Source organism: Pleurodeles waltl, chromosome 6, assembly GCF_031143425.1.
Source record: "Pleurodeles waltl isolate 20211129_DDA chromosome 6, aPleWal1.hap1.20221129, whole genome shotgun sequence".
NCBI lineage: Eukaryota > Metazoa > Chordata > Amphibia > Caudata > Salamandridae > Pleurodeles > Pleurodeles waltl.
In genome coordinates, this window is record NC_090445.1 from 1,659,585,082 (window position 1) to 1,659,610,625 (window position 25,544).

The 25,544-nt window shown below is 42.2% G+C and overlaps 1 protein-coding gene across 2 annotated transcripts in view; it reads right to left on the reverse strand.

Annotated features, from left to right (window-relative positions):
* Window positions 1–473: 473 nt before the first annotated feature.
* The window catches only part of EGFL7 (EGF like domain multiple 7), a 59,520-nt gene continuing 34,449 nt past the window's right edge, over window positions 474–25,544 (reverse strand). For both annotated transcript variants that reach the window (XM_069241591.1, XM_069241592.1), the window contains 6 exons: window positions 24,263–24,375; window positions 20,299–20,394; window positions 19,423–19,602; window positions 9,512–9,582; window positions 6,551–6,713; window positions 474–2,018 (listed from right to left, as the gene is read on the reverse strand). In XM_069241591.1, the coding sequence (XP_069097692.1) occupies window positions 1,996–2,018; window positions 6,551–6,713; window positions 9,512–9,582; window positions 19,423–19,602; window positions 20,299–20,394; window positions 24,263–24,375 (646 nt within the window). In that variant the 3' untranslated portion in view covers window positions 474–1,995. The remainder of the gene's footprint in view (window positions 2,019–6,550; window positions 6,714–9,511; window positions 9,583–19,422; window positions 19,603–20,298; window positions 20,395–24,262; window positions 24,376–25,544) is intronic.

Sequence of the window (25,544 nt, forward strand, 5' to 3'; positions counted from 1 at the left end):
ACCGTCGACGGGGATGCACCAGCCAGAAAAAGAAACATTTTCCCGCTTCCAAAATATGTCCCAGAAAAGAATTGGAATGGTTTGTAAAGCAGTGCAAAATTGAGGCAGAGTAATTCTGAGAGTAACCGAAGTTCACAGCACAAATTAAAGTGTTGTATCCACAAGTAAAGGGGGAAACTGGTGTGCCTTTAAGATTTTGACAACAACCCATTGCACCACCAAGACTGAGTACTTTTAATCATAAAGAGTCAATACATGTGCTGTCACACCTGGAGAAAGACCCCCCACCACCACACACACACACACTCACACACACCCTGATATAAGCTCAGATAAATTACAAAAGAGAGTTGAAGCGTGCCAGTGTATCTCTGTGTGCCAGTGTAAATATCGAAATGTGTAGTAAATCCGACACTTAACAATGAAATAACCCCAGTTGGATATTTATATATTACTCTAATACTACAAGTAAGTGCATCTTGTATGATTTTTTATTTTTGTAAATGTGATTATTGGCATTAGTCTTGTTCATGTTTTAATTTAATTCAATAAATATACTACAGTGAGGTGGTCCAGTGCTAAAGGCAATAAAACAAGGTTGGATAAAATATCTGGCCCTTGAGCCTCACAAATGGATAAACTCTGAGATACAAACATACACTTAAATACTTCCCTAGCACCATGGAATTGCTTGTATGCCATATACCCTTAGAACCAAATGTCTTCTAATAAACTGTTCAAATTCACCATTTATTGAACTCTTCATGGTGGTGGTGGCATATCTAAAGAACAACAGTGACCCACCTTCACCCAAATAGACTTTAACTACTTGCCTCGCTAAGTGAAAGGCGACACACAGATTAATATATCAAACTGCTAAGTATATATAAACATTTAGGGGGCTAGTGTGGTTAGCGTGATTACTTTGTCTCTTAGTAACATTAATCATTAACTCTCCCTGGAGTTCGCAGCCTTTATTTTAGTTTTGTCATACTGAAGTCTAGTGTTGCTTGAAGGGTTGTTGAAAACAACTGCTAAGAATTAAACGTTGTCCTAGTTTTTGGCACAGAGAATCCAGAAAAGTCACTACAATGTTCTACCAAGGTAAAGTATTCATTTATATAGCCTTACAGTCATGTGAACAATATGTTGTATTCCAATAGTGATACTACTGAAAAAAAGTAATTCTCTTATTTAAGATGAAGCACCCATCTTTTAATATGTTGTAGCAGGCCGTGATCAAGGTTGTAGTTTTTGTTGCAGTGCTGTGCGTAACATTTCACGAATAAACTGATTAGAAATAACTTTAAGTCGTAGTCTTCAAACATTATAAATTTTGATTTCTCTTTAGGAACTACCACCCGAAGAAATACATTTTAAAAATACACATGTGTCCTTTCACTATCAAATCTAGTAGTGATTTATTAATACATTTGCTATTTACATTTTATTTTAGGAACACACCTCTAACAAAGCATCTATCCCTCTTGGTTGGCAACAGGGAAATTTAAGGATGAATCCTTCACAAAAAGGGTCCTAAATTCTCTGTGTAAACTATTACCCATTAGAGCACCGAGTGTGATTTAAACTGTACACCACAAAAAAGATATGTTTTATGATTGTTCCATCGATTTACAATAGCTGGGCCTTCTAAATTCTCTTTTTGAAACCTTTCACTGGAGTTCTGTAGGAACATATTGGATATCTGTGCATGCAGTCCATTTCAAACATTCATCTTCTTGTTTAGGCAACGGTCTTCTGTGAAAAATAAGGCATCACAATCTATTCACAACCCAAAATGTTTGCCATGGAAGACACTGCTAGAGCCACTTAATTGATGTGCACACTGCAAACACATCATTTACATTCATTGTGGCAACCTTAACTCAAGTCATTTGCTGGGATACATCCAGCTTTCAAGGACAAATGACTCCTACAAACATAGAGATCAGACGTGCAGGTGGATTGACCGCTAATGTTTTGCTTACACCCACTTCAGCGTTGGTTTTTGCAGGAACCTACAAGAAGGAGAAAAAGACAGACATTTTTAATTTTAACAGCACCTTACAAAAGTTACACTATCTGTAGCTATCAAAAGTTGCAGAAGTTACACCAGAGTAAGACATGATTGTGAAAATATAGGGAAAAAATAGGGAATCCTGTTCAGGCAAATGAAGAAATGGTTTGCTAATATACAAATATGAATGACTATGAAATTAAAGTTGTTATATTGCTGTAATTTGTTGGGAGATAGTTACCCAAACACATAGGGCCGTATTACGAGTTTAGCGGATGGGAAAGCCTGTCTGCCAAACCACAGAAAGGGTGGCTGCCACTGGCCTAGCGGGAAACAGGATAGAGCATTGTCGCCGGCTCGTAATCGAGCCAGCCGCAATGCTGTAGCCTGCAAGGTGCACCAGCACCCTCGAAATGTTCACTGTCTGTAAAGCAGACAGTGAACATTTAGACGGTGCTAGCCTGGGGGGTCCATGCACTGCCCATGCCAAGTGCATGGGCAGTGCAGGGCCCCTCTGGGGCAGCAGTACTGCCATGAAACCACTGGTAGAGTAGGGGGTTGTAATCCCCAGGGCAGTACTGCTTGCAGTGCTGCCCTGGCAGATTAGGACTACCACCATCCTCTAGACCACAGGGATCTGAGATCCTGGCGGAGCTAGCGGTTCCCTGGTGGTTCGACCACCGTGGTTGTAATGTGGCGTTCGGACTGCCGCATTGGTGGCAGTCCAGACCGCCGCATTGGTGGCAGTCCTGACCGCCACCGTGAATGTGGCAGTCTACAGAATGTCATCAGGCCCATAATCCATGCACTTTTTAATTTGCACAAGATACATTATATTAGAATGAAGACTTTTGAATTTCTGCCTTTAACATAGACAGCACAATCCTTATTGTCTTTTTCAAACCATTTCACTGGTGCAGCAAACATTCACAGCAATACGATTCCCACATCATATAGTATCATTATGCTAGCAACATATCTTCACACACAAATGTTTTCATGTGACTTTCATCTGTCATTTATCTGCTTTTTCTTGACTTCCTGACTTTAAGTGATTTGTTTTGATTGCACGAATTCTGGAGTCCGAATCTGAGTATTCACTGCTATAACGGATCAACAGTGGAAAACCAATATTTGTTTTTCCACTACTTTTACATGATTAGCTTCCTCTTTGTTCTCCCGCCTCGCTCAGGATCTCTCGCGACCCAAAAAAGACACAAAATGGTTGACAGACTCCCCCATCTTCACCCTCCTTTCTATTGCCTCCAAAGACCCAAGGGTGACAGAATTATGTGGGTTGCGCTCTGTCTGTGTTACCCACCATCTCCCAAACACCCTGTCAGTGTAGCACCGTTTTCTGCTCTACAAAAAAGCAGAGAGCACAGTTTGGGATAAGGAGGGTGATGAATGGTAAAGAGGGTGATGTAAGAGTGTCAGGAGGTCAGGTCTTTATTTGATATTTGTGAAGGGTGAGAAAAAAAGGGAAGCTGCTGAGTGAGATTTTTTTTACAATATTAGAACCTATGAAGGATGCAGCTATAAAGGGTATTGGGGGATAGTGCCAGGGCACCAAGGAGTTCTTGAGTTTTTAATAGTGGGAAGAAGTTGAGAGTGTGTCTTGGTTTAGATCGAGGTTTGGTGACAGGACACTGATTAGGAGTTCCGTCCCCCGAACTTGCGACGGAGAGGTTGCCACCACACTGGCTACCTTCCCGTGATATAGAGTTTCATGCTAGGCTACAGCATTGCCTCCTGCTCGTAATCAAGCTGGCGGCAATGCCGTAGCCCGCAGGGTGCACCAGCACCCTCGCAATGTTCACTGTCTGCACCGCAGGGGGGCCCATGAACTGCCCATGCCAAGTAAATGGGCAGTGCAGGGGCCACCCTGTGCACCTGTTCTCTACCAGCCCGCCAGCTGGTGGAGAGCGAGGTCGTAATTCGCAGGGCAGCGCTGCAGGTGTGTGCTGCAACCCACCCCCTAAACATCTAAGCATACCATTACCACCCTATACCCTACCCACCCCTAAACTCTCAGATAGATGGCTAGATAGAGAGATACAGAGAGAGATAGCTAGATACACAGATACACACATATACGTACCTTAACTATACTTAGCATACGTGGTAAAGGCATGCGTGTTAAAGTCACCACAAAATTGCATCCGTGGTAAACTGCATGGTAAAGGCACTGCGTGGTACAAATGTTGTAAAAGATGTTTCCCCTATGTGTGTGCTATTATGCTAACGTTAACATGAGGATGTTGCAGGAGAGGAGACCATGATTGTGCACGTTCTCCATGAAACCTCTTCTCCTGCACTGCTGGTCCAAAGGATTAGGTGCTCAGCAGAAGAGGATCTGGGGGCCACACATAACATAGCATCATAAATGGATTGCTCTCAATAGCTAATGTTTTCTACCTCAGGGTTACAAGTGATATTGTACACAGCTCGAGATACAAACTTTTTGTCTTTGCAATGTCACTTGAAATCTCTTTGCTGGAAAACATCACTGTTATTCACAGTAGCCATCATAAAGTTCTATATTATCCCTTGTGGTTCAAAGTTGGCATTTTCACATTGCGATATGACAAACCGTGTAAAACGTTTAAGGAGCTGAAACTCAATTTAAATTGAATAAAAGTGATGTACATCTAACAGAGCTTCAACATGGCTAGGTGAATCGGTAATTTTCTGTACTACTATAGGAATAAAATGTGGTAACTAGATCACACATATGAGCCTTTTACTTCTCTTGAAAAAGATCTCCTAGACTCACATTGTCAGAATTATGCATCAGACTGTTAACTCATTCTTCAGTACTATGAAGTATTGGATGTTTTCAGGTTTTTAGAAAACCACTTTCTGAATCAACCTCTGAGCATCAGTCCATAGAATACTAATAGATATTAGAACATTGGCATGTTGTGTGTTCCATTGAAAGCAACTGCGAAGCAGTGTACCCTGTTTAATTTAGAACATTCTCCCCAGCATGTGTTGGATGTTCGGACAGCAATATAGCCTGCATACCTCGGGTTATACCGGCTGTCAAATGCTTTCTCGCTCATTATAGGACCTTCTACTATAGCCTTATAGCCCACCATACCAGACTCTACCTGCCATTAAAGTCCTTTTCCATCCATCGAGGGCCTTTAACAATGGAACAGGACTTTATTGCCGGTGTAGCCCAGCTACGGAGGGCTAGAAGGCTATTAGCACATTCCGACACTAGAGGGCAGAATAAAACAAGCACCTCACAGAGATTGAGGGGGGTTGATATCCCCTCGGGCTCTATGATGCCTTTGTTCACAGCAACAGCTGGAATGTTGGAGCTCCGGGCTTCTATCGGCCATTAGAAGCCAGGAGCACTCCATAGTTTTCATTAGGGCACCAAACATTCCAATGTTCTAATGTAGCTTAGAGCTATAATCCTTGGTGAGGACCTTTAGCGACCATTATAGGTCTCAGCAATAACCTATAATTTAAGAAAATGGACTGAATTTAATCAGACCAACTTGAAACTTTTAGTAGAAGTTAATTACAGAAGAGGGCTTCAGTGACTGCCATTTGCTGTTTGCTGCGGCTTGCTCACCTATGCATACAGCATACAATCTTGAGACAAAAGCACTCTAATAATCTTTATATTATCTCAGTTTACCAATTGCTACATATAGGTTGCTGGTGAAATATTAGTACTGTAAACCCAGACCCAATCGCTTAAATCCCTGGCATATCCCCTTTTGCTTCCTCATTTTTCTTTTCATTGCTCATTTTCCCTCTTTTACTACATGCTCCTTAATTAAATTTGTTTTTTTACCATTTGCTGTGGCTTACCACGCCCCAGGTCTGAAACTAGTTATCTTCTTATGTCTTTTCTTATGTTTGCATCGTATTAACTATTATTTTCTATCTGTAATCTCGTAATTTGTTCCAGTGCCACATCTCCATCCATCCAATATTGGTACTCCTGTCTCATGAGTACCTGTTTTTTTTTGGGCTACCACAAAAAATGTGCTTGCTGGCCATGCAACTGTGATTATTTTGTTTATTTATCTAGCTGCCGGAGGTTGACATTTCAAGGGTACATACAAACACTGCAATGCTATTAAATTCTCTTAAATAACTAGATAATGTATGCTGTTTTTCATTGGAAGCAGTGCAGATGTGATTAGGGTAGACATTAACCTACATAGATTTTTAGGTTTGGCTTGAAAGTGCAACTGACACCTCAGTCCTAACCCTACATCCATATTATTCTTCACTTCTTTGCTTCCCCACAAAAACATGTGCATTCGCATGCTGCCTACTTGCAATGCTTGTTGGTATTGTATGCATGACAGCTGTCAGCTCTACGAATGTAATTAGATGCTGATGCCTCTGACAAACTCCACTCTCCATAGTGAACAAACTAACGGGGCTCTTGTAAGACTGTGTCTTTTTTTGGCAAATAACCACCTGAACAGAAAGAATACTTAGTTGTTTTTAACTAGGACTGACTATTACATCAGTTAACTCATCACACAAGTTTGCACTTACATGTTTCAAGCCTTTCTTCCAGGAAGGAGATTTGCTCACTCAGAGAGTCAATCCTGTCCAGCTGCTGGAAGGAGTGAGACAGGAATCGCATCTGATCCGTCGTTAAGTCATCCGACGTTGATGGAAATAAGCTGTTCAGTGGAGCAAGGAGCAACTGCATTTTCTGGAGAGAGAATAAATGGTAGTGTCACATTTGGTCGCCAGTACCTGGGCTGGCGCAGCAGAAACGTGAGCACCTCTAATGTGAACCACTCTTCGGAATCTGAGCTGCTCTTTGTTTTGTGGTGCAGACTGGTCTCACGTTGCAATTCTTAACTAGAATGTAATCAAATGCACGTTTGGTTGCTGTGAATCTTCCATAAATGTTTGTTTGGGAATAAGATGCAGATTCCTTGTGACACTTGACATGATGCATTTAAAGCACCGACGACAGAACCAAACTAACCTGCCTTCTGTGAGAAATCAATCAGCATGGTTTCCAGATGTGCAAATGTAGCCCGACATGGGGGACGCAGGACCTGCAGACTTGTGGTCATAGATGGTATGTATGGGGTTCTGATCACGTGTGTCTGTGGTGGTAAGTTTGTTGGGTTTGGGCCTCATCTTTATTACAAACTATTTTGGTTTGTGCTCCGAGAAAGGGCAGCTTCAAGCACATTCAGACTGCTCTAACCCACGATTTTATATTTTTTTACATTGATTTGAATTTGGGAGTTAAGATTTTTTTTTTAGCAACTAGTACTTATGTCAGGAAAGACTGTAAAGTAAAACTTATTTTTGCCTTGAGCAGTGCTTGTGTTTTTTCACAAAATAAGCATCCATCCCTCATGTCTCTCTTCATTCTAGCAATGAATCCTTGTAGATCATTTTCCTAAGTTTTTTCCATAGCCTCATTCCACACCGAATAAAAAACTTATCAATCTAAGAAAACAGCTAATAGCTAACATCAGTCACTTTGATGTTACCTGTGGCGGAAATGTCCCAGTATAACACTCCCCTTGGATATCTGTCACATGTTGCAATGTCTCTTGCAAATCTCACTGCCAAAGGGATCAACTCCTCATTTGGTAACCTCACTCGAAACATTGTTTGTAGCTTTTTAAAATGATGTGCCTGTGAATAAGATCTGTAGGGCAGCCACCAGGGCTGCTCCGCATAATGTCTGTAAACCAAACTCACGGCCACTGGAGTTATGTGACTGTGCAGCCATGGCGATTTCGGTGCAATAATAGATTTGCCGCATTTGCCACACAATCCATTCTCTGCCACACAATCTACTTTTGATTTTAAAAAAGTTGTTTCTAGCTCAAACGGTTCAAACGCTTGGTCCAGTGCAGGGGAAAGCCTTTTGCAAAGCTGGACTGGTCATCTTTACGTTGCTTAATGCTAAATTTGGGTGTTTAACTGGTACTAATGAGTGTGCAACCAATGCCCATACAGTGTTCCCAAGTTTAAAAAAATTACAAAATAATGATGTAATACTATTACATAATTTGCCTTTTCTGGCTGGATAATTTATGAATTCTGCCACGTAATTTGGCCTTCTCCGCCGCATAATTCCAGTGGCCCTAACCACACTCTTAAATGCAATCATCCACAATGGTTTAGGCTAAAGTCCAGCTTGAGTCTATGCTGTCATGATCACATAGCCAGTTCTATATAGTCTCTGCTCCCACTAGTTGGTGAAACTAGCGCACCAAACGATGCAGTAAAGAAAAAATGGCTTTGCAGCAACCCAGAGTGGTGCAAATAGAGGGCGAAGGTGCTGCTTTTTATTTATTGGGTGGCAGTGACTTACAGAGCTGTGCTGCCTCACAGGAATGTTGTAATCAGACCAATCAGAGGAGACAAAAGCATGTTTGATATGATGTAATATTGTTTTTACAATAGTAACTTGGGTTCATTCAGCACTATATGCCTACATTTTCTGTTTCTAAGTACAGGAATGGGACTGTTGGCTTGAGGACCACCCCAGATTCTGACAGCCCCTGGCTAGTGTTATGTATTTGGTAGTCCACTTGAATGGCATAACTTTATAAACCAAGAGAAGGGCAATGACCACCAGTAGGATCTTTCCAATATTTTGGATAATCTTTCTCCTAGGAGAACTCGAATCTCTCCCATTCCAAGGTCCTCTCATACCATTCTGCGGGGACCTAACTTTCTTCTGAATCTTCATTCCCCTGGCTGAAGGTTCTTGGACTGAAACAACGGTTTTACCATTCAGCACTGAGTGCTCTGAAGTGGGTATAAGGTGACATGTTTTGGTGCTTTACAGAACTTCTAACTAAATAAATGCTGTGGGGTACATTGGCCACTGCTGAACTTTGATAGTGGTGCTCTCAAATCCGCACTCAAATGTGCTCTCACGTTACCATTGAGTAGATACAAGTAGATAGTGTGTTGTATCTGCAGTCAAACAGTGTGTTATTCAGTTTGAGATTTTAAGCCATGACTAGTGGTGTGTGATATTTTATAGTTTTTTTCTCACAGTTTTTGCGAAGGTCTTTGGAAAACTTTGAAACTTCACAAAGTACTTTCTTCCCATAGTTGCCTAAAAATCAGGACTTTTTTTTGACTATTTAAGCAGCAAAACGTAATATTTTGCATACTTACGCCCCTGCTTGTAGCAAAGATCTAGGAAACGTAAATAGGCATCCACTTTCCATCTTGGCTACGTTTCAGTATCATTAAGTATATCATGCAATGTGGTGAGGATTAGTTCTCAGTGAACCGAATAGTTTGCAGACGCCAGTAATCCCCAAAAAATAAAATAAGGAACTTCACAAAATGTAAACTTTGCACACCCCTAGTCATGACTTGTGCATCCATTCCCAGCTCAGTGCCTCAGTCACTTCCCTATGCCTAGAGTTGCTGATTGTACTAGTCTGAAATATATACACATAATTTGCATTGTCAAACGTTTAATACTTACACCATGTAGCATAGAAGGGTGCTTACCTGCTCCATTGCTTCCATGCGAGTTTTTAGTTCCTGCATCTCCTTCTTGGTGTTGTCAGATGTTTCAGAAGCTAGAATAAGAACCAAAATTAATATTGTTAATTCTAAACTAGTAAAATGAAGGGCAAATATTCTGGTAGCAAAGTCCCAAATTACAGTTTTAAAATAAAAAATTAAAAAAAAAGTGAGCAGGCTCCGGGTGATTAGAGTTATAGAAATAATTATGGCTTCAACACTTGAATTCAAGCACACCCACATTACCTCTTCATCAATTTCCTCGTTATTGTTAGTTTGCTTTGAAGTCTGCCATTTCCTCAGACACGGATTATTTGTCCCTCTTCTTTTTTATGAACACACAAATTGCTGTTTAAGAACAACCTACCCACTGATGGATAAAAGGTAACTCCCTACACAAAATCCTGTTTTGCCTCTCCTCCAGACAGACATTCCTTGTGGTTAGAAAAGTCCACGGTATGTTGGTGTCTGCTTTTCTTGTTTATTGTGTTCATTGTTTGATTATCTTTCTTATCGGTTTATTAATAAGTCTAATGCATGGCATGGATTTAGTCAGCGTGACAATAAAATGGAAAGTTTACCTTATCCTCTGCCAGGCTTGCGATCAGATAATGGCTGCAATAAGAGTCTTACTCTTGACTAAGAGTTTGGCGGAAAGGTTACTCTGTCACGAACGTGACGGATATCCTATCCGCTTTCCTGCAAGTGCATTATAGTCTCTGGCACTTGCCTTAGGGCAAATGGGATTTCCATCATGTGGCCAAGGAACCTGTACCCTCCTCTGAGGGAACAGTAACATTTGGAACATATGTCTATTCCAAAAGTTATGCAAAAGATGTATATGCTGGAGATTGCAAAGCCAGTTCTACCATATGCAGTAAAGATAGACTCAATGCTTGCAACCTTAGCAGGGAAAGCATTAGGGAATTGAGAAGAGTGCCCTCCTACTTAGAGAGTGGAAAAGAAGATGGAGTCAGCATTGAAGAAGGCATATGCCAGCATTCATCTTGCTTTATGGGTGGGAATTTATACAGAATACAGGGCTTAATTGTTAGTAAAAGATTATGACTGTTTAGGAGGTCTGATGCACTTGGGAGAGGACTGTTCTGCGTTAGAGGCAAATATGTAGCAGAATGCTAGGTTGCTTTCAAACATAGCCTGCGACAATCCCATGGCCTTAGCTCTGGTAGCAAGTGAACCTATTACAGAACATCATCAAATTGGACTACGAGATTGAAAAAATATCAAACAAATGTCTTAAAATGTCCTTTCTCATGCATAATCTTTTCAAGAGTTAGCTTGATGGGATCACCACAGAGATCTTTACGGATGCCTTTTTGTTTAAGGGAAAATCTTCATCAAAAGATGCAAGCGGTTTCTGCCTCATCCTTTGTAAATCAAATATTGCCCCATTCCTTACGACTGTGGGAATGTGGGTCCAGAGGCATCAGCGGGACATTGTATCAAAGACTTTGTAAAATCCTGGGAAAGGGATGTTTTAGATCTGTTGGTGCCAAATATTATCCAGAACTACACTGTAGACTTCTCCTCTGTTTCTCCAATGTAGACTTTATCCCTGCTTCTATTCCAAAAACTGCAATAAAGGCTGAGGCTTTATAGACGGAATAAAATATTTGGCCCTGAAGAAGGCAGTGGTGCCAGTGCCTGTTAAAGAAGCAAGGTCAAAGCATTTATTCCATTCTCTTGCTAAAGTAGAAAAAAAACTTTAGGAAGCTTCCGACCAACACTAGATCTGAATAAAGTGAATGCTTGGGTGCCTATGATCCATTTAAAAATGGACTGCTTCCAGAGAATAATCCCATGGATCCAGTCAGGGGAGTGTATTGTACCCGCCGCAGTGAAGCATTGACGACGGCTCCATGTGGAGCCATCGGCAATGTCCCAGCCCTGCATTCTGCTGGGCCGTAGGGCGGAAACACTGTTTCCACCCACCTGCGTAGCAGAATGTTCGTAATGCGGCCAGCGGGGTCTAAAGGAGGCTTGCGGTCTATGGAAAGACCACCAGCATGAACACAGTAGGATTTAGTCTTTAAGTCTGGCCAGTGGTTATGGGGGGGCAGCCCCAATGGACTTAAATGTGTCTAAAGAGCAAGTGGTCTCCTCAATGCATAAAAAACTAATTGAACTGCAGGGAGGTGGAAGCTGCCAGACTAGCTCGGTTTGGATTCACCTCTGAAATACAGGATGCTCCAGTTTTGACCAGAACGAAAGATATGAAGAAAGCCATACATACAATTTTCATTTGTTTTGTGTGATTTCGATTCTGTACATTTTTAAGTGAGGGTGGATATTGGATTAATACAAGGATAAACATACCTTCAAGGTGCCTGAGGCTGAAAAGCGGCACTGGGAAATACAACTACTACATTACAAGGGGACGAAAAGAGACTGCCACTGTCTCAGAGTGGTGATTTAGTTGGCCCTCCAGCATGGTTGTGATAATGTTTGCAAACTTGCCCCAGCGGTGACACCCTTGATGCTCCACGCTACGTCAGACATGTCCAACATTAAACCATGAGGGCCACAACCATCACGGAATGTCAGGAGGTCAATGAGACAACTATAACAAAATTAATTTAAATGGCAATCTCATATATAGTCTGTGATTACAAAAAGCACGACTTCAGACATGAACCAACTCTGGTCACACTTTTGTTATACATTAGTTTCTATAAACTAGGTGTGTCCAGCAGAGGTCCAGGAGAAGACAGATCCTTGCTGGAGTTTTAGAATACTGAGGCAAAACACACCTACATAAAATAATTATATATGGAAATCATTTACATAATGAGTGATTCTCCTGATAATCCTGCAGAGATTAAAGGCTTTATTGGCACACCAAAGACACTCCTGATATAAATCAGGATTCGTGAAAGGCCATAATCCAAAAATAAATGTTTATCACGCTCCTCAGTGGAACAACCTTTCATATATGTTATATTTATGTAATCCGACCACCGCTTGCTAGCTATAAAGCGATGTACGTTAGTGAAGGTGGGACACGATACAGGATTGTGTACTTACAAAGTGGTGTTTACAGATTTAACTGAGATAACATAGGTACAACTGTATTACATTTCACATGTTTACAAATGTATTACATTTCACATATTTACATGTTCTTAAGCAAATATATATTCAGTAATTTGTCCAAAAGTACACGGTTTGGGTGTACCGAAACCAAACATATAATCCAGATCCCCAGGTGGCAATCTAGCCACTATACCACATCTTAGTTGAAGTGGCTGAATCAATGCACATCACATCCTGTGTCCTTGTAAAAGGGCGACTTTTTAGGCCAAGGGCATTCCCTTTTTAGTAACATCTCCCATAGTAATACGTTCAAACAGCAGGAGAGGGACAGATGGGAGACTAGCCCTTGCCTTCACAGGAGCAGACCTAGAAACGCTCAGAATGCAAAGCTAATCTTTTGCCTGGCATTTTTTACTTGGATGTTTTAAACACCTGCGTTATTGTAAGATTTTGTGATGTAGCATGCCGGCTTCTGTTTTTGTATATAATATAGGGGTCATTACTTTGAGTCCTATTTTGAGTTTCCCGCTGGGTCGGCGGGCGGAAACCGTGTTTCCGCCTGCCGGGCCAGCGGGAAACGGCCTTTACACTGACGCCGGCTCCAATGTGGCGGTGCGGCATGTGCAGCAGCACCCACCGCGCATTTCACTGCACATAATTTGGGCAGTGAAATGCGTGACGGGGCGGTGCATGGGGGTCCCTGCTCTGCCCATACCAAGTGCATGACCAGTGCAGGGTCCTCCAGGGGGCCCCCGAGTCGCCCATTCCGCTAGCCTTTCCATGGGGGTGTTAATCGCCATGGAAAGGCTGGTGGAAGGGTACTCATAATTCCCAGGGCATCGCTGCTTGCAGCGCTGCCCTGGCGGATTTGAAACACCGAGACCGCCAGGCTGCCTAGTGGCGGCAGCCTGGCGGTGGCAGCGTTTTGACCGTGGTGGCTCTGCCACAGTCATAATATGGCGGGCGGACCACCACTACCGCAGCGGCCCGCCCGCCACCGTGAGTCTGGTGGTGCATGGACCGCCAGACTCATAATGAGGGCCCTAGTCTCTTTGATAAAAACTATTCCGATCAAATTAAAATTATACATTGTTAAAAAAAAGAAAAAGCATAGACCAACAACCACACCCTTAACAATGTTTGTGCTGCAGAAAATTCTGTCAATAACCCTCAGACTAGCTGGCACTACCATTTTTTTCTGCAGGCGGACTTGGCAGGTGGTCTCAAATCACTTGGGCTGTTGCGGCCAAGATGTTCTGTCAACAAAAGAGTTAATCGTGGTTTTTGGCAACCATTTGTGTAGTGGTGTCTGGCTGCTGCTTCTGTGGGTTTTAAGTGGCATCATATGTGCCTACAGAAATATGCACGAGGCGTGACTCGTATGCAGTGTTATGTGGGCAAGATCTGTTTTGGAATCAGGAACGGCGGTATGTGCTGATGTGTAATTGAGACAGAACATATCTTCACTTGCAGACATCTACGTTTCTCAGCTGATGATGGAAGAAGGCTGGAATGTTAATTTTTGGAGTGAAGGGGCATGGAGGGAGAAAGGGCCCATTGCCTCTGCGAAGGCTGCACATGGTGAGGCTTTTGATCCTTCTAAGAATACGACCACAAGTTAAATAAGGAACAAGAAAAGCCCAAGTGATTAAATTAATAACTTATTTCCTTATATGTGAGGCAGTCATACAACCAAAAGATTAATTCCTCCGACCTTTAAGGTGTTAGGTAATGAAGACATGTATACAAGCAGTTCCTAACCTGTGGTCCGGGGACATGTGGTGTTCTGCGAAGACTGCTCAGGGCGTTTATGACTGCTCAGAAAATGACATTTATAAACACATTAATAAAGTCTTTATAAATAAAGAAGCAAAATGTAAAACTGAAATTTTTTAAATTTGAATGAATGTGAAATTGGAGGATTAAAATTAAGTTGGTGTCCACCGATTGATTCGAGGGAGCGTTGTAAATGCATGAGACAGAATACAGAAATTGACGATGGGGGGCCTCAGATGAATTTACATTAAAATGAAAATTTTGATTTTTTTGTATTTGGAAACTAAATTAAATATCGTTTCTTTACTTTTGTATGTTTGATATTCTCTTGTTTCTGTATATATGTGTATTGTTTTGAGTTTCAAATCATTGAAATTTCGTAAGTCACGGTCCCCTACTTCCATTAAAGACTCAGGCCCATTTTTATACTTTTTTAGCGCTGCATTTGCGCCACTTTTTGACACAAAAACGGCGCAAACTTGCAAAATACAATTGTATTTTGCAAGTTTGCACCGCTTTTGCGTAAAAAAATGACGCAAATGCGGCGCTACAAAAGTATAACTATGGGCCTCAGTGCGGCCCCCCAGATTCCAATAATGACTAAGTGGGGGTCACCAAAAGATTAAGGCCCATATTTATACTTTTTGACGCACAACTGCGCCAACGCAGTTGTGCGTCAAAAATTTTACCGACGGCTAACGCCATTCCAAAGCGCCATGCAGGCGACTTATTTATTGAATGACGTTAGCCGGCGCTGCGGACTGGTGTGCGTAAAAAAAAATTACTCACACCAGGCAGCGCCGGCGTAGGGGAAAATGGAGGTTGGGCGTCAAAAAATGGGGCAAGTCAGGTTTGAGGCAAAATTCAGGCCTCAACCCGATTTGCGCCATTTTTTTTTACGCCCAACCTCCATTGACATGACTCCTGTCTTAGCAAAGACAGGAGTCATGCCCCCTTGCCCAATGGCCATGCCCAGGGGACTTATGTCCCCTGGGCATGGTCATTGGGCATAGTGGCATGTAGGGGGGCCCAAATCAGGCCCCCCTATGCCACAAAAAAAAACGAAAAAAAATACTTACCCCAACTTACCTCAACTTCCCTGGAATGGGTCCCTCCATCCTTTGGGGTCCTCCTGGGGTGGGCAAGGGTGGCAGGGGGTGTCCCTGGGGGCAAGGGAGGGCACCTCTGGGCTCCTTCTGAGCCCACAGGTCCCTTAACGCCTGCCCTGACCCAGGCGTTAAAAAAACAGCGCCCATCAGGCTGGGCGCCGTTTTTTAAGGCCTGCCCCCTCCGGTGCGTCAAAATGACGTCAGAGTATAACTATAGGGCACAGGCCTTAAAGTCATTTTTTGGAAGGGAACGCCTACCTTGCATATAATTAACGCAAGGCTGGTTCCCCCTTACAAAAAATGACGCACATGGTGGAACTTTGACGCCAGCGGGGTCGGACGTCAAAGTATAAATATGGGGCAGGGTTTGTGCCGATTGTGCGTCAAAAATTTTGACGCACATTTGGCGCAAACAGAGTATAAATATGCCCCTAAGAACCACTGATATAAACGATAAAATGAAGCCAATATAAGAAAGGGATAAAAAATAAAGCGCTGCCCATTTAGGGAAGAATGTTTGCAATGAGTGACAATAACAACTCTAAGTGAGTGAAACACGTGTCAGGAGTTGCTTTTGCTCTTTTATGAGTGGGTTGGATGGTTATGGAAAAGTTGTAATGCCTAGCATGAAATGGTGATTACTCATATCGTGTTCTCTCTTGGATGGATGGAATCTCACTGCTCCTAGATGTTTAGGCTTTGCCAGAATGCAGAGAGGTGAGCAGGGAAAGAGTTTCTCCATGGGGGCAGGGGAGAAACAAAAAAGGTGCATTTGTGTGTCATCTATTGTTGGATAAATATAATGCATTATCAATGATTACATGACAAAGATTAAGCTCAAAATCGATTATGGTCGCATTGGTTTCAATTATTTTCCTGTTATGTAAATATGACAAACATTAAAAAGTCACTTTGTTTCGACCAAAAGCCAAAATTCATAGTTGGTCTTTCTATTTGCTGCAAGTATCTTGACGAATACCTAAAAACCCCAAGACAGGATAGTTTTAAACCGGCTTAATATTACATCCACTTTAAATTGGTTAGAAGCAGGGGTGTTTGCAATTCGCAAAACTTCACCACCAACATAGAATTGACAAGTTTAAAAAAATCGCCCAGGACAGATTTTTTAACACAAAAACCTGTCACCTTACTTGGTGAAATATAATTTGAAGACCCCTAATTTGTCATTTTCTGGAGGAAGTACAAAATGTTCTATAAAATGTTTAACTGGTATATTTGACCTTTCATTAAAATCCACAGTGATTTGCTGATCTAAATTGAAATGATTTAAATGTTTTCAAGCATGCAATACCCAAAGGTGTCAAGGAACTAAAAAGACCAAAAGTGTAGCACAGAGAGAGGAAACCAAAGGAAGAGAGAAAATAAATTAGAAAAAGAGAAGAAGCCCAAAGTGAACCCACAGAAAATAGCCAAGTCTTTAACTACCTTCTGAACAAAGTGTGATCTTAAACCCAGCAATACGGCGGGCAGTATATTCCATAGTCGAGTTGTGGCATGTAAACATCTCGGGCACCACCACTGACTTATTATGGACTGATTGCAACACCTTTCGGGCACAATACCTCTGACAATACATAGTTCAATCCAATAAATACTTCTTGACAAATCTACAGGGTGGCTTACTCCTCTGTTATCGGGTAAGTCACTTCAATGTGGTGACGAGGATGGGAACACAGAATGGGACTACGTAGATTTGTCAGGAACTATTCAAAACAGTTAAGCTCACTGTTAATGCCTGGTTAGAATGACCATGAGGGAGAACAGTCGTCACCACATTCAAACACAGTCACACACAACAAATATGTTCCACACAGCTATAGTAATGACACTCTGATCCAGTATCTATGGGAGTAATAGAGCGTTATATGCACTTGATGCTTCAGTCGGTCCGAATGGCTGCCCGTCAACAAATCACAATAATTCTGTGTAGAATATTCTCGGTTGGTTGTCCTAACTTGTTGCAGACTTTTATGGGCCATTGAGATGCAAGCAGCTAAATAAAAATGATATACCAGTTCAATGCACATTGCACACCACGGTGGGAAAATATGCTCTGCGTTCAAACGTAAGATACAGGTCCATCTGTTTCCAATGCAAGTGCCCATCAGAGGGTTAAATCTCACATTAACAAAACCCCATCAAGGTACCCCAAGATGATCCCAAAGAAGATGCCCAAACAAAATCAAGAAAGTACCCAAGAGATGCCAAAGGATTTATTATTTGTAAGCTTAAGTCTAATTCATATTTTTGTACAATCTCCATGCTCCAACGGTAGTGAAACAGTGGACTATCATCTGCATGTGTATCCTTATTTTTTCAATTGGGGAGTAAATGCATAGGGATGAATAGGCCCCTGAAGGCAGCAGTGATTAGGGGGTGTCAACGTTAAAATTTTCAATTTAAATTTGAGAAGTAGAGGGGCAGCGAAATAGGTTCAACTCAGCTGGACTTTAAACTCTGTATCCCCTGTAGGATGTCAGAGGGGAACAGGAGGGTATAAAGTTCCTTCCTAAATATGACCTTGTTGCCATATTTGGCCCAACCACCTGTGATTTGTACCCAAAATAATATCCTAAAGTACGGAAATAATTACCCGGCTGCTTCCTGGAAACTGTGAGACAAGTGGTTGACCAACAAGAAATGTGCCAGTCCAAAAGCAGTTTATTTGAGAAAAATGTACATTTGGTTACACCACTCAGGCCATGCTGTAGAATCACCGTGGCTGGTTGCCGTCATAAATTGCCATGGTTTGCTTTCAAGTTGTGCTTTCTTGCTATCGTCCTGTTTGGGAGTTTTGAAGCAGGTTGAAGAGCCTCCTTTGGGTGGTGGTGCCGCGTTTGCTGCGAACATTTGGCCTTCATCTTGAGAGCTGGCTTGTCTTTCATTTGCTGCTTGGGCCAGCAGCAGCGCATTATTACTCACGGTACGAGTTTGATGTGTCACAGCGCGTACCAAAAGTAATAATGTACAGCCACTAACAATTCCAGTCCTCTTGATCTGAGGTTTTTGAGGTCCATCCTGCTGGTCATGAAAACCTGCTGATTATTATAATACATGTGATCAATTGGCTTGAAAGCAATATAACAGTGAGCCACTTCCTGGTCATAAGAAGTGTTAAAGGACGTTTCTGCTAAAACAAACACAACTGAAACCAGGCATTGACGTCGTAATATAATACAACCACAATCGTTTGATTGGAAAGGGCTAGAACTCAAACCTAGGGGAAGAAGGTAATACCCATTCCAAAGAATAATCAGCCTGTTCACTTCATAACTTTTGATAAAATGCTGTAATGAGTGTCATGAGGCATAAAAACTCAGCTTGTGTAGTTTGTGAATCAAATTTATCGTTGTGCGTGTTAAACATTGTTGGGGCAAATGCTTCAGGTGCAACCCCGTGTCACTGAAGTGAAAACCATGCCCTGCGCCTCCTTCCTGCTTTGAGATTTCCTGGTACACCAGTAAGTCTAGCCTGAGTAGTCCTGCTGCCTTTTAATGCTGACATGTTGTACCTGGTACTCGCCCAACTTCCTGTAGAAGGCTCTAAGGAAGTTGAGCAGGGCCAGGCTGTGAATCTTTTTGCCTGAGAGCTGGCAAGACATGTTCAACTGTTTCAGTGATTCCATAACCTCCTCAATGTGATATGTAATATAGACATGGGGCCATATGTACAAACACTTTTTCCCATAGACACAGAATGGGTAAAAACCTTTGCTACATCTGGCCCATGGAAACACATGCAAGCAGCTCTCAGAAATGTGGTCAGCAACCACCAGAACATTCTGAGACGAGTAATTCACTCAAATGTTGGGTAGGTTCAGCATCTGGCATCTCTGCCTCACAGCTGAACGTCTGGGCTGCAGCCCTGATATCCTGGAGATGCATAACGGATGACACTGGCATTTAGGAAAAAGATTTTCCCGAGCACTGCCCTTACCTGAACTGTTCATTGCTGGAGCTGAAGCCGCAGAGCTCTGAGGGGCCTTGTCCACAGTGCGGCACGTTTTCCCATCCACAGCGAGCGCGTAGCCATTATGACAACTGCATCGGTAACTTCCAGCTGTGTTGACACAGTGTTGGGAACATCCATGGCTCTGGCTATTGCATTCATCAATATCTGAAAGGGAACAACCAGCATGGCATTGGACCTTACACTGTGATGTTAAGTAGCTGCATCCAGAAGCAACACGGAGCTACATGTGTCGATGAAAGGCTGTGTGAGTCACGCACACCGTGCTGCACATCTTGTGGATTACAGAAGGAGATGCAATAATGCAATCATGCCCTACGGAAAGAGCTTAGATATGTTTCCTGGGGTGAGAGGATGCTCAAGCAGTGGCAGGTACAACACCAGGATATGTGAACAGAGGTGGACTGAGGTTAGTAAAGTCTTCGCCTGCTTTGTAAGTCAATGGCTTACAAGCAGCCTCCACACTGATGCTTCGGAGGTACTTCTAAATGCTGTCACTGCATCAGCAAGACTAAGCCTGGGGGAGGGTAGTTATTCAAACATGACAGACCAAAGTGGAAGGGCATTACTTATAATAAACACTTTGACTGTTGAAGGGTTGTTCCAGATTGATTACTAGCCCAAAATTCCAACCACATTTCCCAAGAGGTCAAATAAAATTGGAAAATAAAATGTTAGAATTACATATTGACACCAGGGTGTGCTTGGGCCATTTGTAAACTGTTGACTAGGAAAGTACGCGCCCTCCTGCTCAGTCAATATGGCCTACTAACAACATAAAGAAGAGAATTCAGGAAGAAGAAACATGCCACTGCAGCTGGAGTGAGTCTCAAGAGTACATACCTGTCTGGCAGTACTTTCCACCCCAGCCGAGGGGGCAGCCACATCTGTTGATGCCAGCGCACACTCCTCCATGTTGGCATGATAACCCGCATATCCCTGAAAAATGTAGGAATAAAGTAAACATTGCAACAAAGGGTCACACTAATATGATCAAATGTAATATTTCACTGAATGTGTGCAAGAAATAGCAAAGCATTGGGCGCTCACAGGCAGGATTCAATGGGATATGATTCCCATCCTGCCCACAACAATAGCAAAGTCTTAGGGGGCCATTTAGAGTTTGGTGAACATGTAAATCAATGGTGCCACCGCCTCGCCAGTCCTGATGGTCCCCCATCTCTGATTGGGGTTGGGTGAAGAGTTTTGTACATGTAAGATGGGTCCTGGGTAACTCATCTAACCAGTGCTTGAAATGGAAAAACAGAAGTGCAGGTACTCTGTGCCAGAGTACCTGCTTGTTTCTGAGAAGTACCGGTACTCTCCAATTAAAGGTATTACGTTTATCTTGAGAAGTGTAGGTACTCTCCCTCTGAAAATAAAAAAGTGCTGGTACTCAGTACCGGACAATACCGGCCCATTTAAAGCACTGCATCTAACTAAACTCTTTGAACTGATGACCCATCCTCCTCAGGACCATCAGGTCAAAGTCACGTTGCCTTGCCCTATTAAGGATGGAGCGAGCGTCGCTCATTCTCTTTGATCAGTCCTCCTACCTGGCTGGATTACAACACCCTCCCCTACTCTATTTCTATCGGCGCTTTGTTATTCAAACAAGTGAACTAAGGTTGCCAGGAATATGTGTTTGTCTGTCTAAACTTTCATTAAAAAAAATAAAAAAGTACATTTTAAAAGCTGTTTCATAGGAGCAAGGAACAGTCAGAAATAGAAAAATGATATTCCGCAGAGGGCGTGGTTGCTATAGGGATAAAGAGAGTGAAGTGCAACTCTCCTGCCCTCCCGCTGCATAAACTAAATAAAATATCAAAGCTCTGTTTTGCTACTGATGCTCTGCTGCTACAGGAAAAGATTCCTTTTTAATGACATGGGCTCTTTTTGTGCTCAAATGTTCCTAAGTGTATACACATTGTCGGATCTGGCATTTGTGTTTCACTCTTTGGTTTCCTCTTTGTCACTTGGGACATGGTCTGCTCCTTCGTAGCACTTTACTTGCTAAGAGCAACAGTTTCTCTTTAGGAAAGGCTTCTTGAATATTCCCGGTAGGTACTTAAATATTCCCTTTTTTGGAAAGTCTAGCTCAAACCTGCTTGATTTTCAATGTGCTGCTTATACCTTCTACAGATGCCCTGACTGCAGATCAGGGGATACAGGCTGTCAGTGTAAAATACAGAGGATCCCTGTTGTAGATTGCAAAAATGAGGGGGCTTACACAAAAGTGCAGTGAACATCAACAAACTCACAACCACGTGGACATTGTGTGTATGAATGTTTTGTGACATCGGAGTACTCCTGTAATTAGATAACTCGCATGTCTCTAGAATTCTTTGTCGTATTCTATGAGAATCCCCCAAAAGTAAGAAATGTACTCACAATGCAAAAGAAAAGGTACCAGAGCAGATTTCCTATTGGTCCTATATAGCGCTTTTTCACCAAAAGGGATGAGTGTGCTTTACTATAAACTGAAAAAAGAACCAATTGACAACAGGAAATCTTGGGGCATATTTACAAGCCCCTTGTGCCACATTAGCGCCACCATAGAGTAATTTTTTTTAAGCTAAGGTGGCTTTTCTGCCACGCCATATTAACAAATTGGCGCAGTACTTTGCAATGTGCCACTTTGCAACCCCGTGTGCCACAATATGCCTGTGTCAGGCATAATGTATGCAAAGGGGGCGTTCTGGGGGTGGAAGGCCTGAAAAAATAGCACAGTGAAATTTACAACATTTCACTGTGCCATTTTTTCCACCATTTTAATGCCTGCTAAGTGCCGGGGGGTGGCAATAAAAGCGTTGCATCATCTATGATGTACCACTTTCTTGTAAATATGCCCCCTTGTGTTTCCACTGTAGACGCCATTTCTGCCGCCTCATCCCGACTCCTGAGTCCTGTAGAGAAGATCACACCTAAGACGGCGGAAGCCAGTTTACAGTGCAGATGATAACTACCATGAGGGTGCAAAGTGAGCGCCCCTAACATCCTGTGAGGATGCAGAGACGATGAGAACGGTGTGTGGGAGGCTCAGGATTAACATCAGAAAGCTCTCCGTAGGTGGTACATGGAACTGTCTCCCATAACTTGCTGTGGGGCAAGCTCTGTAACTATCAAAAGGTCCTGGGAAAGGCACAGGAGGGAATGGTGTAAAAAGCAAAGAATTGCGGAATATTAAAAAGTGTTGGTGGTGTGAATAAGTGAAATGGGCACGAAAATGGTCCAGCATGTCTCTAGCTACCATCATGTTATCAATATGTGAAAGGAGTGGTCTATTATTAGTACGTGGCTCTACCTCCGTTAAGAGTGTAAAACATCTAGGCCCATATTTATACATTTTTTGCGCTGCATTTGCGTCATTTTTTTGACGTAGAAGCGGTGCAAACTTACAAAATATGGCCCATATTTATACTTTTTTAGCACCGCTTTTGCGTCATTTGACGCAAAACCAGCGCAAACTTACAAAATACAATTGTATTTTGTAAGTTTGCGCTGATTTTGCGTTAAAAAACGACGCAAATGCGGCGCTAAAAAAGTATAAATATGGGCCTATAATTGTAAAAGTTTGTGCCACTTTTGCATCAAAAAATGACGCAAATGTTATATTTTGTAAGTTTGCGCCGCTTTTGCGTCAAAAACATTACGCAAATGCGGCGCAAAAAAAGTATAAATATGGGCCCTAGCCACGAAATATTTCTTAGTATCAATAGCCTGAGTTCTGAGCAATTGTAGGACATTCTTTCTTGTACAGACATGCCAGCCTTGGGAGTTCCCCATAAACTGTCTAGAAGCATGTCTCTCTGGCAAAGAAGATCTAGTCCACCGCTGGCAAGAAGTTGCATTCATGTCACACACTGCATCGCCTGTACTTGCAGTTATTCCTGTCTGCAAAGGACTCGCAGTGTTCCAAGGTGGCCAAAGGTCTGTGTAAATTAACACTGTATGTCCAAACCACGATCTGCAACAATTAATCAAGGTAACAAAGGTGACTGAGCGCGGATTTACCTTTCTAACTCAGCATATGCTTACGTGATAACACTATGCTAATCGATGTCTTGGTGTTGATATTGTTGAAGGTTGATATTTTTTGAGGAACCGATTTCATACCACATTATTAATATGCTTTTATTTGAAATGTTGTCATTTTCCATAAGAGAGGCGCCAGTATTTGCGATTTTTTCACTTTTAAATTATATTTTAAATGTGCTGTTTTTGTACTGCAATAATTTAAATTGATCATCGGTAAGTTTCCTACCTAACTGAGTGCATTGTGGCAAATAACTTAAAATCCTAGCCACGCTGGTAAAAGAAAAGTGGTTTTAATCACCAATATCTGATTACAAAAGTGTTAGCGAGGTTTCATTAAGTGTCACTGACATTCACCTAGAATCTCCTGCCATAGTTCATTGCTAGTATCCAGACTTTCATGGTTTTCCTTGTCTCTGACTGAAGATATTTTTCTATTGGAAGGAGCATGCAATGTGCAGATGGACAATGATCCAACTGGTGCAGAGTTCCAATAGTTTCCATGTTACATGTTTTTTTTTTTTTTTTAACATCACGTAAAGTTACCAAAAATATATACTATTTTCTGGTCCTACCGGACCTTTACAATTAAAATTATTCCATAATGTTAATTCTTCTTTACATTCAATAAACACACTGGAATGCATGCTAAACGTAAACAAGATGTTTTAGATATGGATATTACCATACACTTTTGGATACAATAATCCAAATGACTGAATAAACCAATAGAAAACCAATTGAACTATTTCCTGAATAGTGAAAAGCCTACCTTTGCTGCAGGTATGTGCCTGAGAGCTCACTCGCTTCCATCCAGGGCAACAGGCGTAGAGCGGCGAAGACACTGTCTTCAACCCTTGCCGATAGGCAACCTTGTATGTGGTTCTGGAAGAGACGGCAAGAGAGAGAGATACTGAAAATGGCAGGATGACGATGAATTCGCATTCTGTGCTGATGGTTTCACTGTTGGCCTCCAGCAAAAGGACTGAGGTGGTGTGGGGAAGTGCATCGTTTCCAAAGCTGAACCAAGAGACACAGAGGCTGGTGCCCAAAGGCGTTTACGAGTACGTAAAGTAGCACTGCAACTCCATGCACTCAAACATGCCTTTGAGGATCAATTGTTGAAAGGTCTAACATCCTAACAGTGAAAGTGCGTAGAGAGTTCAACCCCTTCTATTTGCACTAAATGTATATGACACTTCCCTTAATATTCACATTTTAGGTGTTTTGGGTTCAGATTATGAGGCATTTAGATGTATTATAAGTAGTATTCCTGGAGTACCTAGAGTACCACTACAATACTTTTGTTATTTGGTACCACAGTTTAGCACTTTAGAACCACTTGCACTGACCAAAGGTTGTGGCTCAGGAATACGGAAATGGCTCAAGAGTCTCTAAGGGCTGTGATGGGCAGGTAAGAATGAATATACTGCCTTCTTTGCTTTCCATTCCTCCATAGCAGAGGCAACCGACTGCCCTATGTGGAAAGTGTCGAGAAAGTATGGGTTAATGGAAGAGACTTCTATAACTTGTGACCCGTAGAAAACCATGCAAACCATGATCAAAACTCCATGCTGAAATTACCAATGAAATAATCACCGGGGACCGACCGTGACTGTTGTATGGGTAGGCGCGTGAGAGTAAAGTTCAGGGTGAACACAATTGCTGATAGTCAACCTTGTAAAGGTTCTGCAAAAGATGACTGGTACTAATGGTTTCACTGTCTCCAGCAAAGAGAATATGGCACTCACTTTCTGCCTGAATGGCTGTCAGTGGATGGAGGTTATCTGTGGATGATCAGTCGTAGACCATTGTCTCTTCTAAGCATGGTACAGCTCCTGGAATTACTGCAATGCTCAATATCCCACCACCACCCAGGAGCTTGCAAGATGTCCCTTTATAATCTTGTGTGTCCAATGGGCTGTACTCAAGTAGAGGAAGCAGTTCATCTGTAGAAGACATCTGCGGGGGCACTTCTTGGTCATAAGTGATGTGCTGAGGTCCTGAGCACATTCGGGGTGTCAATGAGCAGTACATACTTTACCCAATAATCA